The sequence below is a fragment of the Dysidea avara genome, chromosome 2 (genome assembly GCF_963678975.1).
Source record: "Dysidea avara chromosome 2, odDysAvar1.4, whole genome shotgun sequence".
Taxonomy (NCBI): domain Eukaryota; kingdom Metazoa; phylum Porifera; class Demospongiae; order Dictyoceratida; family Dysideidae; genus Dysidea; species Dysidea avara.
The window spans coordinates 10,456,566-10,479,268 of NC_089273.1; the positions used below are offsets into that span (position 1 = coordinate 10,456,566).

A 22,703-nucleotide genomic window follows, 5' to 3' on the forward strand; every position below is an offset into this window, starting at 1 on the left:
TATAAACAAGTCATGCACTGTGTAGAGAATTCAGCTACAATTAAGTCACTCTCTAGAGAATTCAGTTACACAGAATTCAGCTACACACAAGTCACTGTGGAGAGAGTTCTGCTACAAACAAATTACCCTTTAGAGTGATCAGCTACAAACAAAACACTTTGCAGGGTGTTCAACTGCAACAAATCAATTACCTTTAGAGCGATCAGCAATGAACGAATCAACACAAATCTACCTGTAGAGAGATCAGCTAGAAACAAATCACCCTGAAGAGAGTTCAGCTACAAAAAATCACCCTGTAGAGACATCAGCTAGAAACTAGACACAATGTAAGGAGTTCAGCTACAAGCAATCACCCTGTAGAGAGTTCAGCTAAAACAAATCAACCTGCAGAGAGATCAGCTACAAACAAATCACCTTATAGAGAGTTCAGCTACAAACAGATTACCTGTAGAGAGATCAGCTACAAACAAATCAACCTGCAGAGAGATCAGCTATATACACACAAATCAACTTGTAGAGAGATCAGCTACAAACAAATCACCCTGTAGAGAGATCAGCTAGAAACTACACACAATGTAAGGAGTTCAGCTACAAACAAATCACTCTGTAGAGAGATCAGCTACAAACTAGACACAAAGTAAGGAGTTCAGCTACTAGCAAATTACCCTGTAGAGAGTTCATCTACAAACAAATCAACCTGTAGAGCAATCAGCTAGAAACAAATCACCCTGAAGAGAGGTCAGCTACAAAAAATCTCCCTGTAGAGAGATCAGCTAGAAACAAATCACCCTGAAGAGAGGTCAGCTACAAAAAAATCACCCTGTAGAGAGATCAGCTACAAACAAATTGCCCTGTAGAGAGATCGGCTACAAACAAATCAACCTGCAGAGAGATCAGCTACACACAAATCAACTTGTAGAGAGTTCAGCTACAAACAAATTACTAGGGATGAGTCTATTTTGCTTTTTTTCTCACCTATTTTTCTTTCCAGCAATTCTTTTTTTACCTACCTATTTTGCTCAATATTTTGCTTGTCAACAATCTATTTTGCTCCATAGTTGGTGTACAATGTAATAATAATAATTACATGTAATAATCAATAAGCACTGTTTACATACACTATGGTGTTTAGATATTAGTGATTGTATCTTAGCATGATTGATGCCTCCATATAATCCTTTAGTGAATTTCCTTGTAGGTCACCAAATCCTGAATTCAATAGTGAGAACACCCTTTCTGCAGCAGCCGAGGAGGGCTGTATGGTCAAGACCTTCTTTACAGCATTTGACCATAAAGGCAAATCAGTTGCATTGAGCTTCCACCATTCCAGAGCAGCAAGTTCATCACTAATACCATCCGCCTTAGCTACATAAGAAGGAAGTTCAGCCTTCAAATTTTCAAGCTCGTCATCCTTAAAGAAGGGAACAACCTGCAATGCATTTACATGAGAAACATCTGGCTTAAGCATTACTATCTTGTGCGGATTGAAAACTCTCACAGCCTTAAAAACTAAAATTTGCTCCTTTAAGGAAGAATCTAGCAGTTCTTGAAAGTAATCTAGAGCTGGTTGCATACAGCTTCGAGCATAGCTGCGATGCCTCTGCTGTGCAGTTGATTGAGTAGTGATACTGCGAATAACAGCTTCAGTGTTTGGAGTATGAGCTGCCCTGACTGCTGCAACAACAGTCTGTACTATTTCATAAGCTGTGAAACTCAGTGGCCCATCTCCTTCAAGGTTATATGTAGCCTTAACAAACACCTCCCCCCAATCAATAACAGCAGCAAGCTCAAGCTTTAAGTGTTCAAGCTTTTCACGGTCAGTTAAAATAGCTAGTAACTTTGGACGAGATGCAGGGCCTAAGTCTGTATTTTCACTTAGGAATGGTTCGATATCACCAAACTGGAGCATTATTTGCTTAAAAATTTCCCATTTGCTCCACCACCTGGTAGCACTATACGATGCCATTGTCTTTCCTGTTTGTTGTTTCCATAGAAATTTGGCATTAATGCTATGTGAAAAAAGTGCTAGCCAATTACCAATAAACTCAGTCAGGGTTGGTACTTTGAAGTGCTCTCCAACACGATCAAAAGCATGGCTGAAGCATCCAATATCTATTACATTAGGGTAAACAATCTTCAATGTCCTCATTGCTACACTGTTAACAGATGCTCTATCTCGCATAGCAGCAATAAGATGGCTGGAAGAAATGCTGTAGAACACTGAAAGCACTTGTACCAATTCGTGTGCAATTTCTTCCCCAGTGAGAGATTTTGAAAGCAGTTGGATGGCTAGAAGCTGCTGTTGAATTTCAAAAGAATCATTTACAAAGCGCACTAAGACTGCTAATGCCTCTCCACTATGAGAGGTACCATCAAAAATGACACTCAAGAACTGACCCTGGAGTGATTGCTTAATACGTGCCTTTTCTTCTTCTAAAATAAAAGGAATAAGGTCAAACATAAATCTGCGATCTGTAAGGCGATAGCCTGTCTCCTCAAAAAGACTACGAAACTGGTCAACCTTACTTAGTGGTACACCCGCTTGAAGAAATGTTTTGACCACTTTGACTCGGAAAACCTGCTGTTGTTCCGGAAGAGTCTCACCTCGCCCATGAGCTTCTGCATTATACCTTTGCAGAGATTGTGCAATGTCTGAGTCTTTAACATTCCTTTGTTGCAGCTTTTTCTTTCCATTAGCATGTTTAGTAGATTTTAAGTGATACTCAATACTGCTCTTTTTGAGGGGTAACTCTTCCCGGCATCCTTGGCAAAAAAGCTTTCCAGTAGCTACAGTAAAGGGTTCCTTGGAATATTCGGTTACTCTTTGCTGGGGCTTGATCGTTTTTGGGTTGCTCTGCGAATTCGAATGTAATGCTCTCTTCCTGCCAGCTGGTGGATTTTTGGCAATTTTTCTCTTACGAGAGAAGTCAGATGCACTTGGTGCCTTTAGCACACTAAGCAAGGACACTCCACTAGACGTTGGCGTCGTTGAGTTGCTGGCACTTCCGGTAGAACGAGTCCTCGAAGTTGTACTAGTCGAAGTTGTTGTAACATCTGACTCGCGAGACGATTCACGGTCATCATCATTACTAACAATGCTAAGACTGTCATCTACTTCACTAACATCGCTTTCAGCACTTGAACTGTAGTCAATGCGTTCTATCACATCCATTGTAGACACTATTTCACACGTGATTATTCGCTAACATGTATTGTGGGTTCGCCTTCGGGTCAAAGTTCAGCTAGAGCCATACTCATTTAACGTACGAGTGTTAAACGTAGCTATGGTAAGTTGTTACTTGTGTTAGTTATGCAGTTACATTCACACTGTCTGAAACAGATCTGAGATTAACAAATTTTGCTTATTTTGCGCCTATTTTGCTCGATTTTGCTCCTATTTTGCTCGATTTTGCTCCTATTTTGCCAGCATTTTGCTTGTTGCTCTTGTATTCCTATTATTCCAATAATTTTGCTGGCGAAATCGACGCATCCCTACAAATTACCCTGTAGAGAGATCGGTACAAACAAATCAGCCTGTAGAGAGTTCAGCTAAAACAAATCAACCTGCAGAGAGATCAACTACAAACAAATCACCTTATAGAGAGTTCAGCTACAAACAAATTACCCTATAGAGAGATCGGCTACAAACAAATCAACCTGCAGAGAGATCAGCTACACACAAATCAACTTGTAGAGAGATCAATTACAAACAAATCACCCTGTAGAGAGATCAGCTAGAAACTACACACAATGTAAGGAGTTCAGCTACAAATAAATCACCTTATAGAGAGTTCAGCTACAAACAAATCACTCTGTAGAGAGATCAGCTAGAAACTGGACACAATGTAAGGAGTTCAGCTACAAGCAAATCACCCTTTAGTGAGTTCAGCTACAAACAAATCAACCTGCAGTGAGATCACCTACAAAAAAGCACCTTGTACAGAGTTCAGCTACAAACAAATTACCCTGTAGAGAGATCGGCTACAAACAAATCAACCAGTAGAAACACCAGCTACACACAAATCAACTTGTAGAGAGATCAGCTACAAACAAATCACCCTGTAGAGAGATCAGCTAGAAACTAGTCACAATGTAAGGAGTTCAGCTACAAGTAAATCACCCTGTAGAGAGTTCAGCTAAATCAAATCAACCTGCAGAGAGATCAGCTACAAATAAATCACTTTATAGACAGTTCAGCTACAAACAAATTACCTTGTAGAGAGATCGGCTGCAAATTAATCAACCTGCAGAGAGATCAGCTACACACAAATCAACTTGTAGAGAGATCGGCTACAAACAAATCACCCTGTAGAGAGATCAGCTAGAAACTAGATACAATGCAAGGAGTTCAGCTACAAGCAAAATCACCCTTTAGTGAGTTCAGCTACAAACAAATCAACCTGCAGTGAGATCACCCACAAAAACGCACTTGTACAGGGTTCAGTTACAAACAAATCACCCTGTAGAGAGATCAGGTAGAAGAATTCACCTTGTAGAGAGTTCATTTACAAAGAAACCATCATATAGAGAGTTCAGCTACAAAGAAATTACCCCGTAGATAGTTCAGCTAGAAGAAGTCACCTTGTAAAGAGTTTAGCTACAAAGAAACCATCATGTACAGAGTTCAGCTACAAAGAAACCACCTGTACAGAATTCAACTACAAACAAATCACCCTGTATAGAGATCAGCTAGAAGAAGTTACCTTGTAGATAGTTCAGCTACAACAATTCACCCTGTAGAAAGATCAGCTAGAAGAAGTCACCTTGTAGAGTGTTCAGTTACAAAGAAACCATCATGTAGAGAGTTCAGCTGCAAGCAAATCACTCTGTAGAGAGTTCAGCTACAAAGAAACCGCCGTGTAGAGAGTTCAGCCTCATACAAACCACCTTGTAGAGAGAGTTCAACTACAACAAATCACCCTGTAGAGAGGAAGTTACCTTGTAGAGAGTTCAGCTACAAAGAAACCACCATGTAGAGTTTAGCTGCAAACAATTCACCTGTAGAGAGTTCAGCTAGAAACAAATCACCCCGTAGAGAGATCAACTGGACGAAGTCACCTTGTAGAGAGTTCAGCTACAAAGAAACCATCATGTAGAGAGTTCAGCTGCAAACAAATCACCCTGCAGAGAGTTCAGCTACAAAAAAATCACCCTGTAGAGAGTTCAGCTAGACGAAGTCACCTTATGTGACTGGGCCTGCGAAAACAGGGCATGTGGGCACAAACTACAATCCATCACTCTACAGGTCATATCTCAGTACTGGAAAAGTATATTTCCATTCTGTAACTTGCATCATGATGCCAATTAAATGTTTACTAAGAGCTGAAAATTGCAATGACATAGCATAATGGTACAAAAAAGTTATGTACAATGAAAGTTTGAAAAAGTAGGCAAAAATCATGTGCCCACATGCCCTATTATCGCAGGCCCGGTCACTTATAGAGAGTTCAGCTACAAAGAAACCATCATGTAGAGAGTTCGGCTATAAAGACACCACCATGTAGAGAGTTTAGCTGCAAAACAAATCACCTGTTACAGAGAGTTCAGCTACAAAGAAACCATCCTGTATATAGTTCAGCTACATTTCAAGTCACCCAGTAGAGAGATCAGCTGCAAAAAAAATCCTGTGGGGAATAATGAGCATGTAATAAATATATGTATATAATTTGTATAATTACTAATAAAATCAAAAATAATTGAAGTACTAAAATTCTTCTTTAAGTTCTTTTCTTCTTCCTGTGGTAAAGAAAAAAACACATGGGTTAAAAAAGCCCCAAAGCCAGCCATAGGCCGGCTTTGCAGTATACAAATACAAAAAGAAGTGATATCTAATCAAAAACAGCCAAGCTGTAAAAAAAGATGCGGCCCCCATAAAGGCCATGGTGAAAAAAGATGTGAAGTCCAAGGTGGCGGCCAAGAAATGGCTGTGATGGTAGGTTAATGGTTACATTTTAATAACGGCAATTCAGCTGAATTTTGTGCCGCTTGGTCTTGGCACCAAATTCACCTGAATTGTTGTTATTAAAATGTAACCATTAACCTACCATCACAGCCATTTCTTGGCCGCAACCTTGGATTTCACATCTTTTTTCACCATAGCCTTTATGGGGGCCGCATCTTTTTTTACAGCTTGGCTGTTTTTGATTAGATATATTATAACAGCTGGGTACATGTTGAAAATTCCACTCATTCCAGTTACTTTAAAGCTTACTACATAGGGCAGTGTAAGGAAGTATGTGTATACAGTTGACTGGCAGTACTTTTCCAACTTCTGAAATTCATGATGTGTGAGTCAAAGATCTCCACTTCTTTAACCGTAATGATTACTCCTGTTCAGCTACTGTGGGTGTTAAAGTTGTCATAGTTTAAACAGAGCTGCCAATGCTAACATCTATTTCTGAACTGAATAACTGTCTAGTAAAGCTGTATGAATCAAACAAAGTACTAAATCCATTTGTCATGTTTAACTCTAATGTCATAATTATGTCCTATTCTACCCAAATAAAGTGTTTTCTAACATATGTTGATGGGTTGGTTTAGAGTGTATTGTAGTAGACTATCACCTTAGCAAGTGAGATATGTACACTTAGACCTAAGGCTAGTGATGTAAATCCACTCAGTAGCTAGAACAACAATATATCACCGTACGCCAAGTGAAATAAGTTGCTATATCAATTATACACTATACCTTCATCCTCTTCACTGAAACTGTCCTCTTCTTGGTCCTCTTCATTGTCTCTGTGGCCCTCAGTGTGCGCAAAAACTTTATCAACAATCTGGCCTTGGTATATACAGCAGTGGATATTGTTGTTCCTGTAGGTCACTGATAGTACAGCGTTTCGTACATCCCAAGGTGCTCACAGTCAATGATGTTCATTTCTGACACTTTTCCGAGCACGATATTCAATTTGTTGGAGGTGGTTTGCCATCAAGTAGTTGCTTCATCAAGGAGTGATATCTTAAGTAGCATACAGAGTGGACTTCTTTGTCCTACAATGTGGCATGACAAACACAACCTAGTAGAAACCAATGGCAAGGAACCAGCTGAAAGCTTGAGTAGTGTGAGCAGCATGTCAAGGTGACAGATAATGATCACATGCCTGCTTTGCGCATATGTGCATCCTAATCATTGCTGTTTGTGTTTACCACAATTACCTCATCGATTTTGTAAATTAACTTGGTTTAAAAATTGTACCAATGTAAACCTTTTTATAAATAATATACACTTACTGTGTGCTTAACAACCAGACTCTATCTATGGTATGCAGTTTTATAAGCTGTTAATCTTGGTATGTTGTACAGGATTACCTTCATTTATTGCAGCTTATCAAAATGTTAGATATGGTTGATATTTGTATGCCAGCATCAGATTAAATTTCTTTATTGTAGCTTTATTTATATGAATGTATATCACCAGGAAGGTGAATTAGATAGAATTTTGTTATTATGTCTTGATTGTCATGAATGCACTGTCATTTATTTAAAGATCCAGGAGTAGTACTGTTCATTATCACAATCACATCTAACACTGAAGTAACAGTGACCTGGGATCCACCCTCACAATCCAGTGGTGTTATCACAGGATACCAAGTGATCTATTCCATTTATGAGAATGACACAAGTACAATGAGTGATATGCTGAGTGGAGTTGTTAGGAGTTACCTAATTAGAAGTCTAGGTAAGCATATTATGCAAACACACAAGTACACATTTCGTTTTTTTATGTAATCTACCATATAGTACCAGGAATTCCTTATCAAGTTGTCGTGGTGGCATTCAGCAGAGCTGGTAGGGGAGCAGCTACTGATTTTAAGCCATTTTTTAGCCAAGAGCTCACTGCAACCAAGTCACCACAAAATTTGAAATTCATACGTTTGTCTATTACATCGATCAACATCACTTGGACTCCACTGACACTTTTTGAAGCTAGAGGTTTTCCTGAATACAGAGTGACCTTAACACTGTCATCTACTAGTGGTCAGAATACTATAACTTCAGTGAACACTACAAATAGTTTTACTGTATTTGATGACTTGGATAGTGATGGAGTGTATATGGTTGTGGTTGGTGTGAGGACTGGAGCATCAAATGAGTATATGAATACTGATCCTATTACTGGTATTATGATAGTGATTCACGTACTGCAGTATATTTTGTAGTTATATATAAGTAGCTTCAAATACAATAATAGCTTGCACTTCTTGGTGTCCCATGTATAGACTATAGCAGAAGTGCTGTGTATTTCCCTACAGTAACAACCCATGCAAGAATTAAAAATGATTACCTAACGATGTTTAACCAGTAAAATAATACATACATATATATATATATATATATGAAACTTGCACACCTGAAGCATTACTCACTTGTAGCTGAAACACACCAAGAAAATGATATTGTTACTATTAGTACCCAGAATCAATCTTTTATGTTCTGTGCCCCTCGGTGGCTATGCACATAAATAATTATGTATTTAAAAGGTGAATGTTAAATTACTAACTGTAACAGGTTCACTATTTTTGCACTCTATTTTAATACTGTAATAATTTCTAATTGTAAGAAGTTCACGTAAACTTCTCAAGTCAATTTGTTACATTTAAAAATATATTATTCATATTATACAATTACAACCATTATTATTGTTATTGATAATTGCTTCATGATAGTTCAAGTCAGTGATGATGATGATGATGATGATGATGATGATAATAGTGATGGTATAAAAATCATCATTGGAGTTGGTGCAGGAATACTGGCAACTATTATGCTAGTTTTGTTGACTGTCTTCATTGCTATATTCTGTGTAAGGTAAGTAAATTGTAGACTAGAAGTATTTAAATGAATGTACAGTGGTCCCGTATTATCTGAACTCATTTGGCCCTAGGTGTGTTTGGATAGTGGAAAAGTTCAGGTAAATGAAGTCCATACATTTATATTTGGAGCAAAGTTAAAATACTCTAATAGAACATACAATTTAAGCAAAATTCTCAAATAGAACAGTAGTTCAGATAACAGAAAATTTGGATAATTAGTTGATGACCGGGTATATATATAATGGAGGGACCACTGTACAGTAGTTAATGAAATAAAAGTATACTTTAACTGAATCAGATTCAAAATAATATAAATTATGCATGTTAAAGGATCTCCACTAAAATAAAATTGCAGAAAATATTGAACACACCATAATAAGTTTTAGTTATATGTTTGACTTGTCAGGTGACGAAACTTGAAAAGCAGTGCATATTAGAAATTTTGTAAAGAAACAGTTTAAAAGATTTCAAATATTGGTAGTGGCATGACTATGAATGTGAATTTCCACCAAAGATATATTTTCTTTATAAACATTATGTAGAACACTCCTTGCATTACCAGCTGGTTGTTAAGTTTCTATACACAATGTGTGACCAAATTTTGAAAATTACTCATATGTTTGCATATGAAGTAATAATTACAATTAATTTTATATTCAGCATGGTGCTGATAAGAGCAGAAAATGCCTCTCAAAATATTACTTTTCTTGAAATTCAAGTTGTTTAGCTATGTGGTTTATTCTACCCATAAAATTGGTGGAAACTAAATTTAATTCTTCTATTTATAAGTTAAAATATTTAATGTTTCAAATGCATCTATGTCAGGAGCATAAGGAGAGGGTTCCAAGGGTTTCAGGACCCCCTGTGAAATTCAGACTTCTGAGTTTACAACAGCACCCTAACACATCACAAATAAGTGAGTAATAGTGTATGGCACAGCACAATAATCGATAAAGCTTGCATTCATCTCTCAGGGACGGATTTACAGAGATAATGTGAGCCCTTTTAAAAACTTGATAATAGATCAATATATTCTAATAGAACAGTCATGTATACTCTAATAGAACATGCATGTAAATATCCATATGTAAAGGAACTTCATTAGTGGAGTTATTCAGTCATTCTTAGCACTAAATGCAAAACTGAGCATGACTTTATACTACTATAGCTTTGGTGTGCAGTGTTTATATATGTATATGTGGCTGGATTTCATATAACCCGGCTTCCACACGCACAAAATCAAACTTGTGTTTTTACCAGAAATGGATTGCTGGTCTAATACACTATCATATTCCACTTTGTATTTCCTTCAGGACTGGCAAGTCTGGTTTCTGCAGCAGCTTTCTTCCGACCCTGTCAAAGCCATGAGTGGAAGATTGGTGCCATTAAATGGCCCTGGCTTTGTTGTAATGGTGTGTAGTTCACAGAGAGGTCGGTAATAGTGTTCTCAATCAATTTGGAGTCATTTCAGGGCCATGGAGTGCCATGGAGGGCCAAACTTGTCCTCTGGATTCCATTCATCTTCTCGCTCCAATGTATACTCCTATACTAAGCCCACCCACCACCCACCGCCCCTATTACTACCACCTGTGATATTATTACCTGCTTGAAAAAAATTGCCCAAAACAGGGCATATTTTGGGTACCAGAAACTTGTACATCCAGTAAGTGATAGCTAGTAAATAGATAAATAATTGGTACATATTTTGTTTGCACACTTGTAGGCACTGGGAAGTTACTACACAATGATTACTTAAAATTGCCATATCTCCTAACGAAGCTTTATGCATCGAAGCCGGGTTTTGTCAAATTCAGTCACACATGAATACATTATAGCCCTTATAATGTGAAACTTACCAATTGATGTTTGAAAACAAGGCTACACTTTATTACCAACACATGGAACATGTGGAACAGCAAGAGGCAGCCAAAACAAACGATTTATATTATTTTTAGATCATGTGATTTCACGTGATGCCTCTCTTAATATTAAATTGTGACCGGATTTCATATAACCCAGCTTCCACACACACATAGTCAAACTTGCATTTTTACCAGAAGTGGATTGCTGGTCTAATACACTATCATATTCCACACTGAATTTCCTTCAAGACTGGCAAGTCTGGTTTCTGCAGCAGCTTTCTTCTGACCCTGTCAAAGCCACAAGCAGAAGATTGATGCCAAGGCTTTGTTGTAATGGTGTGTAGTGTGCTGGAACTTCACAGGAAGGTCGGCAATAGTGTTATCAATCAATTTGGAGTGATTTCAGGGCCATGGAGTGCAATGGAGGGCCCAAACTTGCCTTTGGATTCCATTTGTCTTCTTGCTCCATTTTATACTCCTATACTAAGCCCATCCACCACCCACCGCCCCTATTACTACCACCTGTGATATTATTATTACCCGCTCAAAAAACGTTGCCAAAAATAGGGCATATTTTGGGTACCAGAACCTTATACACCACTTAGTGATAGCTAGTAAATAGATGAATAACTGGTACAAATTTTGTTTGCACAGCTGTAGGCACTGGGAAGTTACTACACAATGATTACTTAAAATCACCATATCTCCTAATGAAGCTTTGTGCTTCAAAGCTGAGTTTTGTCAAATTCAGTTACATACAGATTTCCAGTAATTTATCGCTTGGGCATGCAAAATGAATCCATGCTATGCATGTTTGTAACTTTTCTGCTTACTGCACTGTTAAAAATAGGGTGTAATCCAATCACCTTTAGAGGAGTTCTAACTGCTGTGTAAATTAAACTCCTTTGAAGAGAATTGTAGTACTCCCCAGGGGTGCTCTAGGAGCAACTAAAAGGTGTTACAAAGGCGTTACAATACTCCCTAAGGGTGTTCTAGGAATAGCTATAAAGGTGTCACAGTACACTTTAAAGGTGTTCTAGTGCTCTCCATGGTGGCATTTTGTTGAAAAGAAATGTAGGCTTGCTATAACATTCCGGTAACCTTCATGTTGATTTCAATTTATACGCAATGATTAACAACAACAAACCACATTAGCAGTACACAATTATATTTTTGCAACACTTTTATACTTATCACATGGTTGTTTCCAAGTCACTCTTATAGAAGTTAACAAAATGTATTTATAACCTAATTTTTAATAGAAGCATCCGATTGTGGGTTTCAATATACCAAGGTGTAGGCAAACACCCTTACAGTGGCTTAGCTATTATGGGGAATAAAGTGACATTTGTGGTGTTCAATAACACCCCTAGTGCTACAGTACTCCCTTAGGGTGTTGTAAATACCATGGGTGTACATGAACACCTTTACGATGGGTGCACCTGTAACACCTCATTTTAACAGTGTGTTCTCCACTCCACATGTGTTCTTCTCAACACGTGCAACTCTAAGTTTAATATTCTGTAGTCATGATAAAATATTAATACTTTTACCTATTTAGATCACAGAAAAAGAAAGCACTTGAGAAAAGCCATGCTAACAAGCGACAAGCTGAAGTAGATAATTCAATAATTTTTCAAAATACTGTAACACTGAAGAATGGTGAAGGTGTGTACATACATTGATTGATGTAAATTGAGTAGTTATTTGCAGTGGAGCAAGAACTGAAGTCAGTAGATGTGAAAGATTTACAGAGCTCATAAAAGCACAGATCCAGTAATGCTACAAGTTTTCTATTTTATTATTATATTGGATACACTTGAATTGCTCCAAATCCATTACCATTTGCATCTTGCTGTGTGTGTGTGTGCATGCTTTATTTATCTTGCAATGTGTGTGTGAATCCTTTAATCATTTTGTAATTTCATTCATGAATCCTATTTTGTGATTTCATTCTCTTCTTTATGTATTTTGTAATTATATGTGTGAATAATTCATTATTTAAAATCACTGTCATAATAAGGTATGAATAGATATTTTATGTTAGTGATAAAATGACAACCTGTCATACTATTGGTAATGAATGTATATGTATTTAGTTAACTGTGCCAGGTGATATCATCATAAATACACACATGCACACTGTATAAGGTTCCAGTGCTATGATATTAAGTTTCTAGATCTTTTAACAATGTACATATATACATGTAATAGTTGTAACACGGGAATGAGGGCTTTTGCCTGATATGTATGCCTGCATGAGGGCTGCAGGCCCAAGGGAAGAGGGCATACGTATCAGGCAAAGCCCAAATGCCCCATGTTATAGCTAATATGTAACATTTATTAGGCTGATAGCCTATATAGGGCGATCAATCACCAAAGCCAATACAAGTGCAGCCACTGGATATAATTATTATATATATATATAATTTTTGATTATGGTAATACGTTCACACAGTACAACGAGAGGCATAGACTGATCAGTATAGTAGCATCTACAACACATATATAAATGAAGACTGTGTAGCATCACCCCAAACGTATGTGGCCAGTCTATCCCGAACCTGGACTCTTAACTTTAGATGGCTAGGCTTGCATTGATTATATCATCATAATTTTTGGCATAATAAGGGATGAAAGCAGGGGCGGATCAAGGGGGGGGGCTTTGGGGGGGGGGGGGGCTTTGGGGGCTGAAGCCCCCCCCCCCTTCATATTTAGGCTTTACTTGATCAATATGCTGAGTATTATAATGAAATTTTGTCTTAGCATAATTATATGATCACTAATAATACAAATACTCATAAAATTACCTTATAAACATCTTTCCAAGGTATTATCAGTGGATTTATGCTAAAGTTTATGTAACAAGGACCCAGATCAGCATTGGAGGTGTACAAGATCGAGATACTCTAATAGAGCAGTCAGCTAACTACTCTAATAGAACATTCACTGGAAACATGTAGTTGGTTCTGTTATGGAATTTTCCCAAATCTGCCAGCACCTATACATACAATGAAGTGCATTGGTCTGTTTAAAGGGCTTCTTTGATCTACTTGTGTAGTTAATATGTATGACAATACTTAATTCAAGTGCACAATTTCCATTGAAAATGCTCTCAGATTCAATCTTGTATTGTTCAAATTTCAAAATTTTCCACTTTCAACATTCTTAATAATTCTAACATGCACCTATTCAGCATTGTGCAATTGTGAGAGGGGTGCATCATGTACTTGGTTGTCTGTACTTACCAAACTTTTCCATTAGCAAAATGCTTTAGAGAGCCATACCTATAATCTAAAGGCAGTATATAAAATATCTGCAGGCAGAAAATATCATGAATTTTATGTGGAAATGTCTCCAAATTGCAGTATTTTAGCATCTATTTTTCAAAATTTTCCTGGGGGGACATGCCCCCAGACCCCCCTAGTTCCAGCATGCTTTGCATGCTGGGAAGTGTGCTTTGCACACCTCTACCCAACCTTGAGTTAGCCCCCCCCCCCCCCCCCCTTTTACAAATCCTAGATCCGCCCCTGGAAAGGCATAATGGAGCATAGTTAGGAGCATAATAGGCAAATTTCAACCACAATAAGTATAACTTATGCTATGACAATCACAAGGTCAAGGGATAACCTGTTTTGGATGGTGAAATGAATCCTGATAACGAGTAGAAAAATGTAGAACTGCATGTTTACACCCCTCAACGAAATGAATGTTTTTCATTGTGAATTTGAGTTTTATAGAACACATGCAGTCATGTGTTAACTAGCACCAATGCATGGAAAAGCAGTATAGCTGAGCTTCATTCATTGAATTTGGTATTATATAACATGTCTCATCATCTGATTTTGGTCTTTTTGGACAAAATATAATAATTATGATGATTATGAATATTGGAGGCTCGATTGGAAAGCAGTAGCTACAACAGAAGCTCTGGTGATATTAAGGTTAGTGTTGAGTCAGAATGTCAGACACTGCTTGAAGTATCTTAGTTCACTACAGTGGTATATCCCCAGTATATGGAACAGTTAATTGTTTGTTATTTTAGTAGTTTTTCAGTAAACCCGCATTCACTGATGTTTTACTGAGAGTTTAAAACTTAGTAAAATAATTATGTTCCATATACTTAAGTTTACTGACACTTTACTATCAGTATAACTACAGTAAGGCATCTTAACAAATTAGTAGACTAAGAACCTTCAAGCAGTGAGATAGCTAGTGAATGTCTGGACATTGAAAATATATAGTGCATGAGGTCTGCATGGAGTGAGACTGAGGTTAATATCAAACCAGGAAAGTATTTCAAAAAGGTTGAGATTCTCCAATAGAACAGTCAAATACTCTAATAGAACAGTCATTGCATGCAACAGAACCATATATATCCCCAGTAGGCTTATTATGTTCTTAGCATGGTGAGGCAAATGCAAGTTACACATTATACCGAGCAGTTGCTGTCCTTTGAATACCAATTTCTACAACTCAGAAGACCAATCAGAAACAATGCATAATATTTTATTTGCATATAAAACTACAAAGATATTATTATAACACTTTACAGTGACTGGCACTGAAGGTCTACAGCAACATGTGATGCAGCCTTAGGATTACATTACCTAATTTCAAGGACTTAGACTTAATGACTAATTTCAGTAATGACTTAACTTAATGACTGATAAGGTGCAACAGAAAAGGAGCCAAAGTAAGGAAAAATCCCTCCATAGACAAGAAAATGTCTATAGCTTCTGAGGGACTATAGATATGCCCCCAGACCCCCTGCTCTAATTAGGGACCCGCCGATTATGCTCATAATTTTACCTATTATGCTATGCTGCACTGCTCAAAAATTCACCTGTTATGCTTAAATTAATGCTCAATATTTACCTATTATGCTCGATTATGCTCAATGTTCATACCTTAGTTCATATGCTTTGCTACTAGTTTAACACTGTATAGAAAAAAAATGAGTGGCTGGAGCATAAATAATAAATTCCTGCTGCATATGTAAGAGAAAATATCGATATACTCGTCAGTTTGATGATTGTTCTATTAGAGTTACTGACTGCTCTATTAGAGTATATCGATCTTATTTTGCAATTGTCATTTTCCAGCAAGAATTTATACTATCGTACAAATATTTAACCTATTATGCTGGCATTATGCTCAATGCTTTTAGGTACCTATTATGCTCAAAATTATGCCAGCATAATCGGCGGGTCCCTAGCTTTAATATGACAAACTCTGGAAAATATCCAATTTCAAGCTATTGCTATAATATTATTTTGTATGTTGCAGTTGAAGTGACACTTCTCCTTTTACATTGTATCAAATGAAGAACTTATCTGCACAAAGAAAAGAAACACAAAATAAAGCATAATGCATATCTGAAAAGTATAAAACAAGCATAATAGGCAGAAAATTGGGGTAATGCCAAAAAGCATAATAGGAAAATTTTGGAGCATAATAGACTCAAGCCTATAGATGGCACCTCTGTATATGTCACAAGTATAATCGTATTATAGACCCACACAGAGTCACACATACCTCAATACAGCTGCATACTATCCTCTATATGGCTGTATATGCCTCTGCTAGACCCACACCTTGTCCTCAAGATGGCCCATATTCCTTCCGAAATACCCTTTTAATTAATGACATCGATTTATTGTTGCTATTTCACATGAGCCAAATCAAAGTACAGTTGTACAATAATGAAACTGAAAAAAAATGGTAAAACAACCTCATAATCAGTGAGTTTTCAGTTATAACAGTTCTGCCTGATCATCACTAAGCTGTGTAGCAAGAACCCACAACACTAGTCATGCAAGCCTTGCTTTCTTCATACTGAGAAACATCACGTCATTTCTTCATCTGCAAATAGTTAACATTATCATTCATACTTTGCATTTGTAAATATATTTACCAACGCCAGTTTCAAGGTGAGTAGGTGCATTGAACTTGTGGAGTCATTGATGGGACTGCTGTAGTGCATGAGATAAAACTTAGCAAAACATACAGTATAACCCTACTCACATCGGTATCTCTCAAACTAACTGCTCTTGGAGTGCTCTATATAAAAACATACATGTGACCCGCATCTTGCATGCCACGTACCACGCTGTGATATTCAGCCCTTGTGCGCCTTGAAGATTCAAGATTGCTAGTCATAGGGTCAATGCAGCACAAAAACTGGCTGAATCACTCAAGCAGGTACGTCATACAGAGTTTACAAAGGAGTAGACAATATCCACATTCCTTCAATGCTTTATTCAATGTTCCAGCATTTTAAAAATGTAGGTAGTCCAAAGTCTACATTGTATAAGTGCGCAGTCACCAATTATTATAGGGTACACATGCATATACACATACTGTCAGATCTCCACAGTGGTTAGTAGGACATGTAACACCTGATCACTTTCATTGTCCCTCTTCTCTTAGGTCCATGTCCTGCATGTAATTCTATTATGAAAGGACATAATATATTATGCAGTCAACATAATACAGCTTGCGTATTACAGTATCTGACTATCTGTAGTTTATGTGCACCTCTTTTTTAACTCTTTTTTGTGTTAATTTAAGTTGACGCTGCAAATGCTTGTGTCATAGTGTTGATGTACTGTTCTGTGAACAGAATTAGACATATGAACAAAAGACAAAATTACAACTTAAATTACACAACTTCCTTCTCATCTTGAGTAAATTTGTTAGCAAGCAGTTGAATATAACAGTCAAAAACCTATAATATATATGAAGTTGTTGTAAATAAAAAAATTGTGATAATAACACTGATTGGTAATGGCCCACTGCATGGACTTTCCCTTACTGCAATTTCGTGTTGTTTATCTGACTTCACAGGTCGCCAACGTTCTTACTATAAGAGTTAAAATTGCCTGTTTCACTGTTTGGCATTCTTGAGACTCACATGCAGCTATATAAGTAGAGTATATTGTACACAAGATATGGTATAAACAAGTAAAATTCATACCAATACCTACAGTAAATTATTACTCATCCAAAAACAGCTTATAGCTGTAAAAAAGTGCGCGTTCAAGTAAAGCAGAGTTAACTGCGACAAAAAGTAATGATATCCGATCATAATGCGGCCTTGTGCGAGGTGTGCAAGTTGTGAATTTAATATTAACTAATCAGATAATACAACATCATTGTTAAAGTGTTAATGAGAACTATGTGATGCTGCTAGTTTTTGAGTGTGTGAGCATCTTCATAAATGCAACACAAATTTAATTCTCAATAAAGCAATATGTATAGATTCTCTGGTAGCAATAAATAGTTTGAGTTTGGCCACCTTTCCAGTGAATGTTCTATTAGAGTAGTTAGCTGACTGCTCTATTAGAGTATCTCGATCTTGTAAACCTCCAATGCTGATTCGGGTCCTTGTTGCCTAAATTTTAGCATAAATCCACTGATAATACCTTGGAAAGACGTTTATAAGGTGGTTTTATGATTATTAGTTATCACATAATTATGCTAAGACAAAATTTCATTATAATACTCAGCATATTGATCAAGTGAAGCCTAAATATGAAGGGGGGGGGGGGCTTCAGCCCCCAAACCCCCCCTGGATCCGCCCCTGGGTGAGTCCTGCTGGTATTTATACTATGCATTATGCGCTAGCTAATTATTTGAAATAATTGTTAGGGCGCTCAGACGAAGAAATCTCACGCCTTTTAACTGCCGGTGTCAATAGACTGTTTTGCGGAGGAGTGCCACCGCCTGGTTGGTGTCAATAGCCACTCCGTACTTGTAAACAACTCCAACGAGCAGTGGAATCTGTTCATCACGTGATCCGTAATCCGTGGATCCGTGATTCGCCAACTACAGCAACCCAAACTGACCTGCTAAACATGGAAATTGCCTACTTTCTATTATTATTATTATCAAATTGTTTAAAGGGATACACAAAAGGCATGTGCCTGTACAAGGTGATACCCTTACTAGTCTCGTCCTCGCAGACCCATTCTCCGGTGTGGCGCTTATCGATTAGAGATCATAAGCGCCCCTTGGGTCTCCGGCGTGGCGCTTTCCGTACGCAAGGAAATTTTGACGTCGAAATTTTTTGACGAGTTTGACGAATTGGTTTAATTCGTCAAATTTTAATTCGTCAAATATTTATAAGCGCCCTTAAAAGTACAGGTTTTGCCTACAGTTTCTTGATTTTCGTCAACATTTTATTCGTCAAATCTGCTGAAGTCTGAATTCGTCAAAATTTCCTTGCGTACGGTATCGATTCGAGGGGGCGCTTATAATCTCTAATCGATAAGCGCCACCCCGGAGAATGGGTCTGTGAGGACGAGACTACCGTACGCAAGGAAATTTTGACGTTAAAAAATTTGACGAATTCAGACTTCAACAGATTTGACGAATAAAATGTTGACGAAAATAAAGAAATTGTAGGCAAAACGTGTACTTTTAAGGGCGTTTATAAACATTTGACGAATTTAAATTTGACGAATTAAACCGATTCGTCAAATTCGTCAAAAATTTTTTTGACGTCAAAATTTCCTTGCGTACGGTATACAGTACCCTTACATACAATCCACAGTTACAAAAATACAATTACGAAAACGGAACAACATACTCACAATACAAGTACAGAATTAAACAATCACATTAAAATGAACTGTTTCAATCTAGATCTGAAATGTTTAACCTGGCTTCGGGCCAAAATGTCCTCAGGAATAGTGTTCCACAAGAATTCCACGAATACAAAAAAACAATAACGGAAAGCATTGATAGTAGAAGAAAACACTTTTACAGTTAGGGAGTGCGACCTTGTACACAGTGTATTGAACTCAAAGTAATCACTAAAGTTTATTCCAGTACGCCCCTTCCAAATATCATACAAAATTAACAGTGACAAGAATTGCCATCTAGACTGCAGGGGTGGCCATTGCAATTCACTAATACAGTCATCCAATGATTTGGACCACTGATGTGATTGTGGATTCCAGGTGCTACAGATCCAGTGTGCTGCTCTGCGCTGCACTGATTCAATCAATTTAATGTTAGAAGAAGTAAAGGGAGACCAAACAGGACAGGCATATTCAAGATGAGGTCTCACAAGGCACTTGTAAGCAATGTTCTTAGCTGAAAATGAAGCACCAAACATAATACGATGAAGATGATTGAGACAAACCGTAGCCTTACGCACACAATATTTGCAATGGTCGGACCAATTCAATTTTGAAGTCACAAAAACACCAAGATACTTCACCTTCTGAACCCAGCTTATCAAATAAGATCCAATATAGTAATTAAAATGTAAAGGACAACGCTTGTTGTTCTAAACTTTTATGACCTATGCCTTTAAGGTATACCAATCCATGTTAATGTTCATTTTACACATGATGTCTAGATGTACCTGCATTTAAAAGAAACTATTTTAGCTACCACACCAGTCCACACTAGAGATATTCACATATAACAAGCAATGATGTAACTCGCTGTACCACTGGAGTATATCATACAGTATAGCTGATGTTGATTGGATGACTTGTATTGGAATGATTACCATATTAGTACATGATATTCATCAGTCATGTACACATTACAGGATTGTGTATATAGACTGATTGGTATATGATATATTCATAGATGTGGGGTAGTAACCGACATCAGTATGTTTCCTAATAAGGATAAGAGAGCTGCTAATGTGATGGTACAGAACTAGTGCCATATTTGGTAGCTGACCATTACAACAACAATGTTATAACATGACCATAAAAGGAAATACAGTGTAGTATAAAAACACTCTTCTGATGTCACAGAATTGTCTAATAACAGTGAACTAGCTACAGATGATCAGTGTTGACAAGTCTACTATGACTACTTCTACAACTATTATATTATTACTAGTAATTCTATTTGGTGCTGTAGCTCAAGATACTAACAATGATGTCAACATCGAGAACTGTTGTAATCTTGGATTTAGACCTTCTGTATTCAGTGAGATTACTAACAAACCTAAACAATACAAACTGAAGAATTTTTGTGGCAACAATCAATCAACTATCACTAAGGTATATTGTGACACTATCACTGATGGAGGAGGATGGCTTGTTGTTCAGAGGAGAATAGATGGAAGTGTCGACTTTAACAGAGATTGGGTAGATTATGAGGATGGATTTGGTACACTACCAGTTGATGATCAAGCTACCACAGGAGAGTTTTGGATAGGACTGTACTCCCTTCATTGTCTTACCTATCAAGGACACTGGGTCTGGGAGCTACGCATTGACTATACATTTACTAATGGAACAAAAGGTTATCTATCATACAGTAACTTTAGAGTAGGACCAGCCACTGGACAGTATCTATTAACCATATCAGGATTTGATGGAGTTAAAACTGATCCAATTACTGGTGCACACATACTGAATGGGATGAAGTTCACTACAAGGGACAGGGACAATGATGGCTATGGTTTGAATTGTGCTGTACATAATCATGGTCGTAATGCTGGTGGATGGTGGTACAACTTTTGCTCTTTAATACATCCCAACCATCAATACAACCACGGGGAAACAATACACCTTAATAACCGGTGGTTTCCTCTACCATTCATAGAAATCAAAATCAGACCAATGAATTGCATCATATAACTTCATCAGAAATGACGCATGTTGTTTGACTGATTATCATGTAGCTATTAGTATTGTAATCACATCATGTACATTATAACCTGGTAGTGTATTTCAGTAACCATGCTGCATAATGTGGTGGCTATATGTGTAGCATGCATTTAAAACACTTGTTTACAATTGATTACCTTCACTATTACAAATCTCATTTTGTTTAAAAGGGTATAGCCAATGAAATTATAAGGATAGGTATATGTACTTAACCACTGTCAAAGTAGTCTAATCTATTAGAATCTCCAACCGTTGTATTTCAGTCTATACTCTTTACAAGTTTTAGCTACTTAGGAAACTAGCAGCCCGATGCCTTAGCTACTGGTAATGTATTGCTTTGTGCACATAAGACTAGCGTGAGGGATGAACATCCATCTGCATAACTAATAATGTGAAGTAACTATAGTCATCTGCTCTCAAAAAGTCAAAAGATTTTTAACGCTGACATATAATAATCCATTTACTTTAGTAATAATTTTTTTCTGGTATGCATTGTGGGGAGTACGTACGTTTGCAGGTTTGTCCTTTTGTACAACCCAGTCTTTTGACAAACTGATAATGAATGTATAGTTGTAAATAATCACAAAGACTGGACTATACTGGACTCGTGTTCTGTTTCTCTTTATGATTATAAACAAATAATGAAAATCAGCTGTAGCTATTCTATAAAAGTCACAAGTAGATCTGTCAATTTTAATTTGCCAAGCTGCAGCTGTACATGTGTAGTGGCTACAATAAATGTGTACATGAAATAACAAGGAAATGAAACGATTAAACTTCAGACACTTAGGTTTGTTATCTTGCATGCTCCTGTTAGGCTTAAGTCTATTATGCTCCAAAATCTTCCTATTATTCTTTCTGGCACTTCTTTTTTTATTCACCTATTATGCTCAAATTTAATTTATTCCTAAGTCTACCTATTATTCTCAAATTATTCTCAAATATGTGTGCCAAATTAGTATTTTTGTTAGGGTTTTTAAACAAGTGACCTCTATTAGAATTGTGGATTCGAAGTTGACTGCTCTATTAGAGTAAGTGACTGCTCTATTAGATAATCTCGATCGTTTTCACCTTTTTTATGCTTAAACTGTTTTGATAGTAAATCTAAAAGATTTTAACACTGCGCCACAACAAAAACTTATGATTTTGTACCAATTATTTTTAGAATTAATCCGATTATTCCGGAATATTCCCCAATGCTTTTCAGTACCTATTATTCCCAAAATTATGCCGGCATAATAGACGCATGCCTAGCTCCTGTACACTAATGTAATTCATCATGAACTTCCAAAAATAATGAGCATCTACCTTTGAAATGCAATTGGATATATATGAAAGCTAGTTTCACTCCAAAGCCCTTACCAATTATACAAGATTAATGT

General features: G+C 37.1%; 2 protein-coding genes across 2 annotated transcripts in view; both read left to right on the top strand.

Moving 5' to 3' along the window:
* The window catches only part of LOC136247800 (uncharacterized), a 133,458-nt gene extending 120,772 nt beyond the window's left edge, over positions 1-12,686 (top strand). Inside the window, exons 22-26 of the mRNA XM_066039624.1 lie at positions 7,487-7,678; positions 7,741-8,118; positions 8,667-8,808; positions 12,237-12,343; positions 12,389-12,686. Of these exons, the coding sequence (XP_065895696.1) occupies positions 7,487-7,678; positions 7,741-8,118; positions 8,667-8,808; positions 12,237-12,343; positions 12,389-12,438 (869 nt within the window). The 3' untranslated portion in view covers positions 12,439-12,686. The remainder of the gene's footprint in view (positions 1-7,486; positions 7,679-7,740; positions 8,119-8,666; positions 8,809-12,236; positions 12,344-12,388) is intronic.
* A 7,825-nt stretch (positions 12,687-20,511) lies between these two features.
* Positions 20,512-21,291, top strand: LOC136247801 (fibrinogen-like protein A). Its single transcript, XM_066039625.1, has one exon. It carries the CDS (start codon positions 20,512-20,514, stop codon positions 21,289-21,291), a length of 780 nt encoding a protein of 259 aa, XP_065895697.1.
* The last annotated feature ends 1,412 nt before the right edge of the window (positions 21,292-22,703 follow it).

What these genes read in the sequence shown, in the direction of transcription:
- LOC136247801 (XM_066039625.1), top strand. Translation starts at nt 20,512, where the DNA reads ATGACTACTTCTACAACTATTATATTATTACTAGTAATTCTATTTGGT.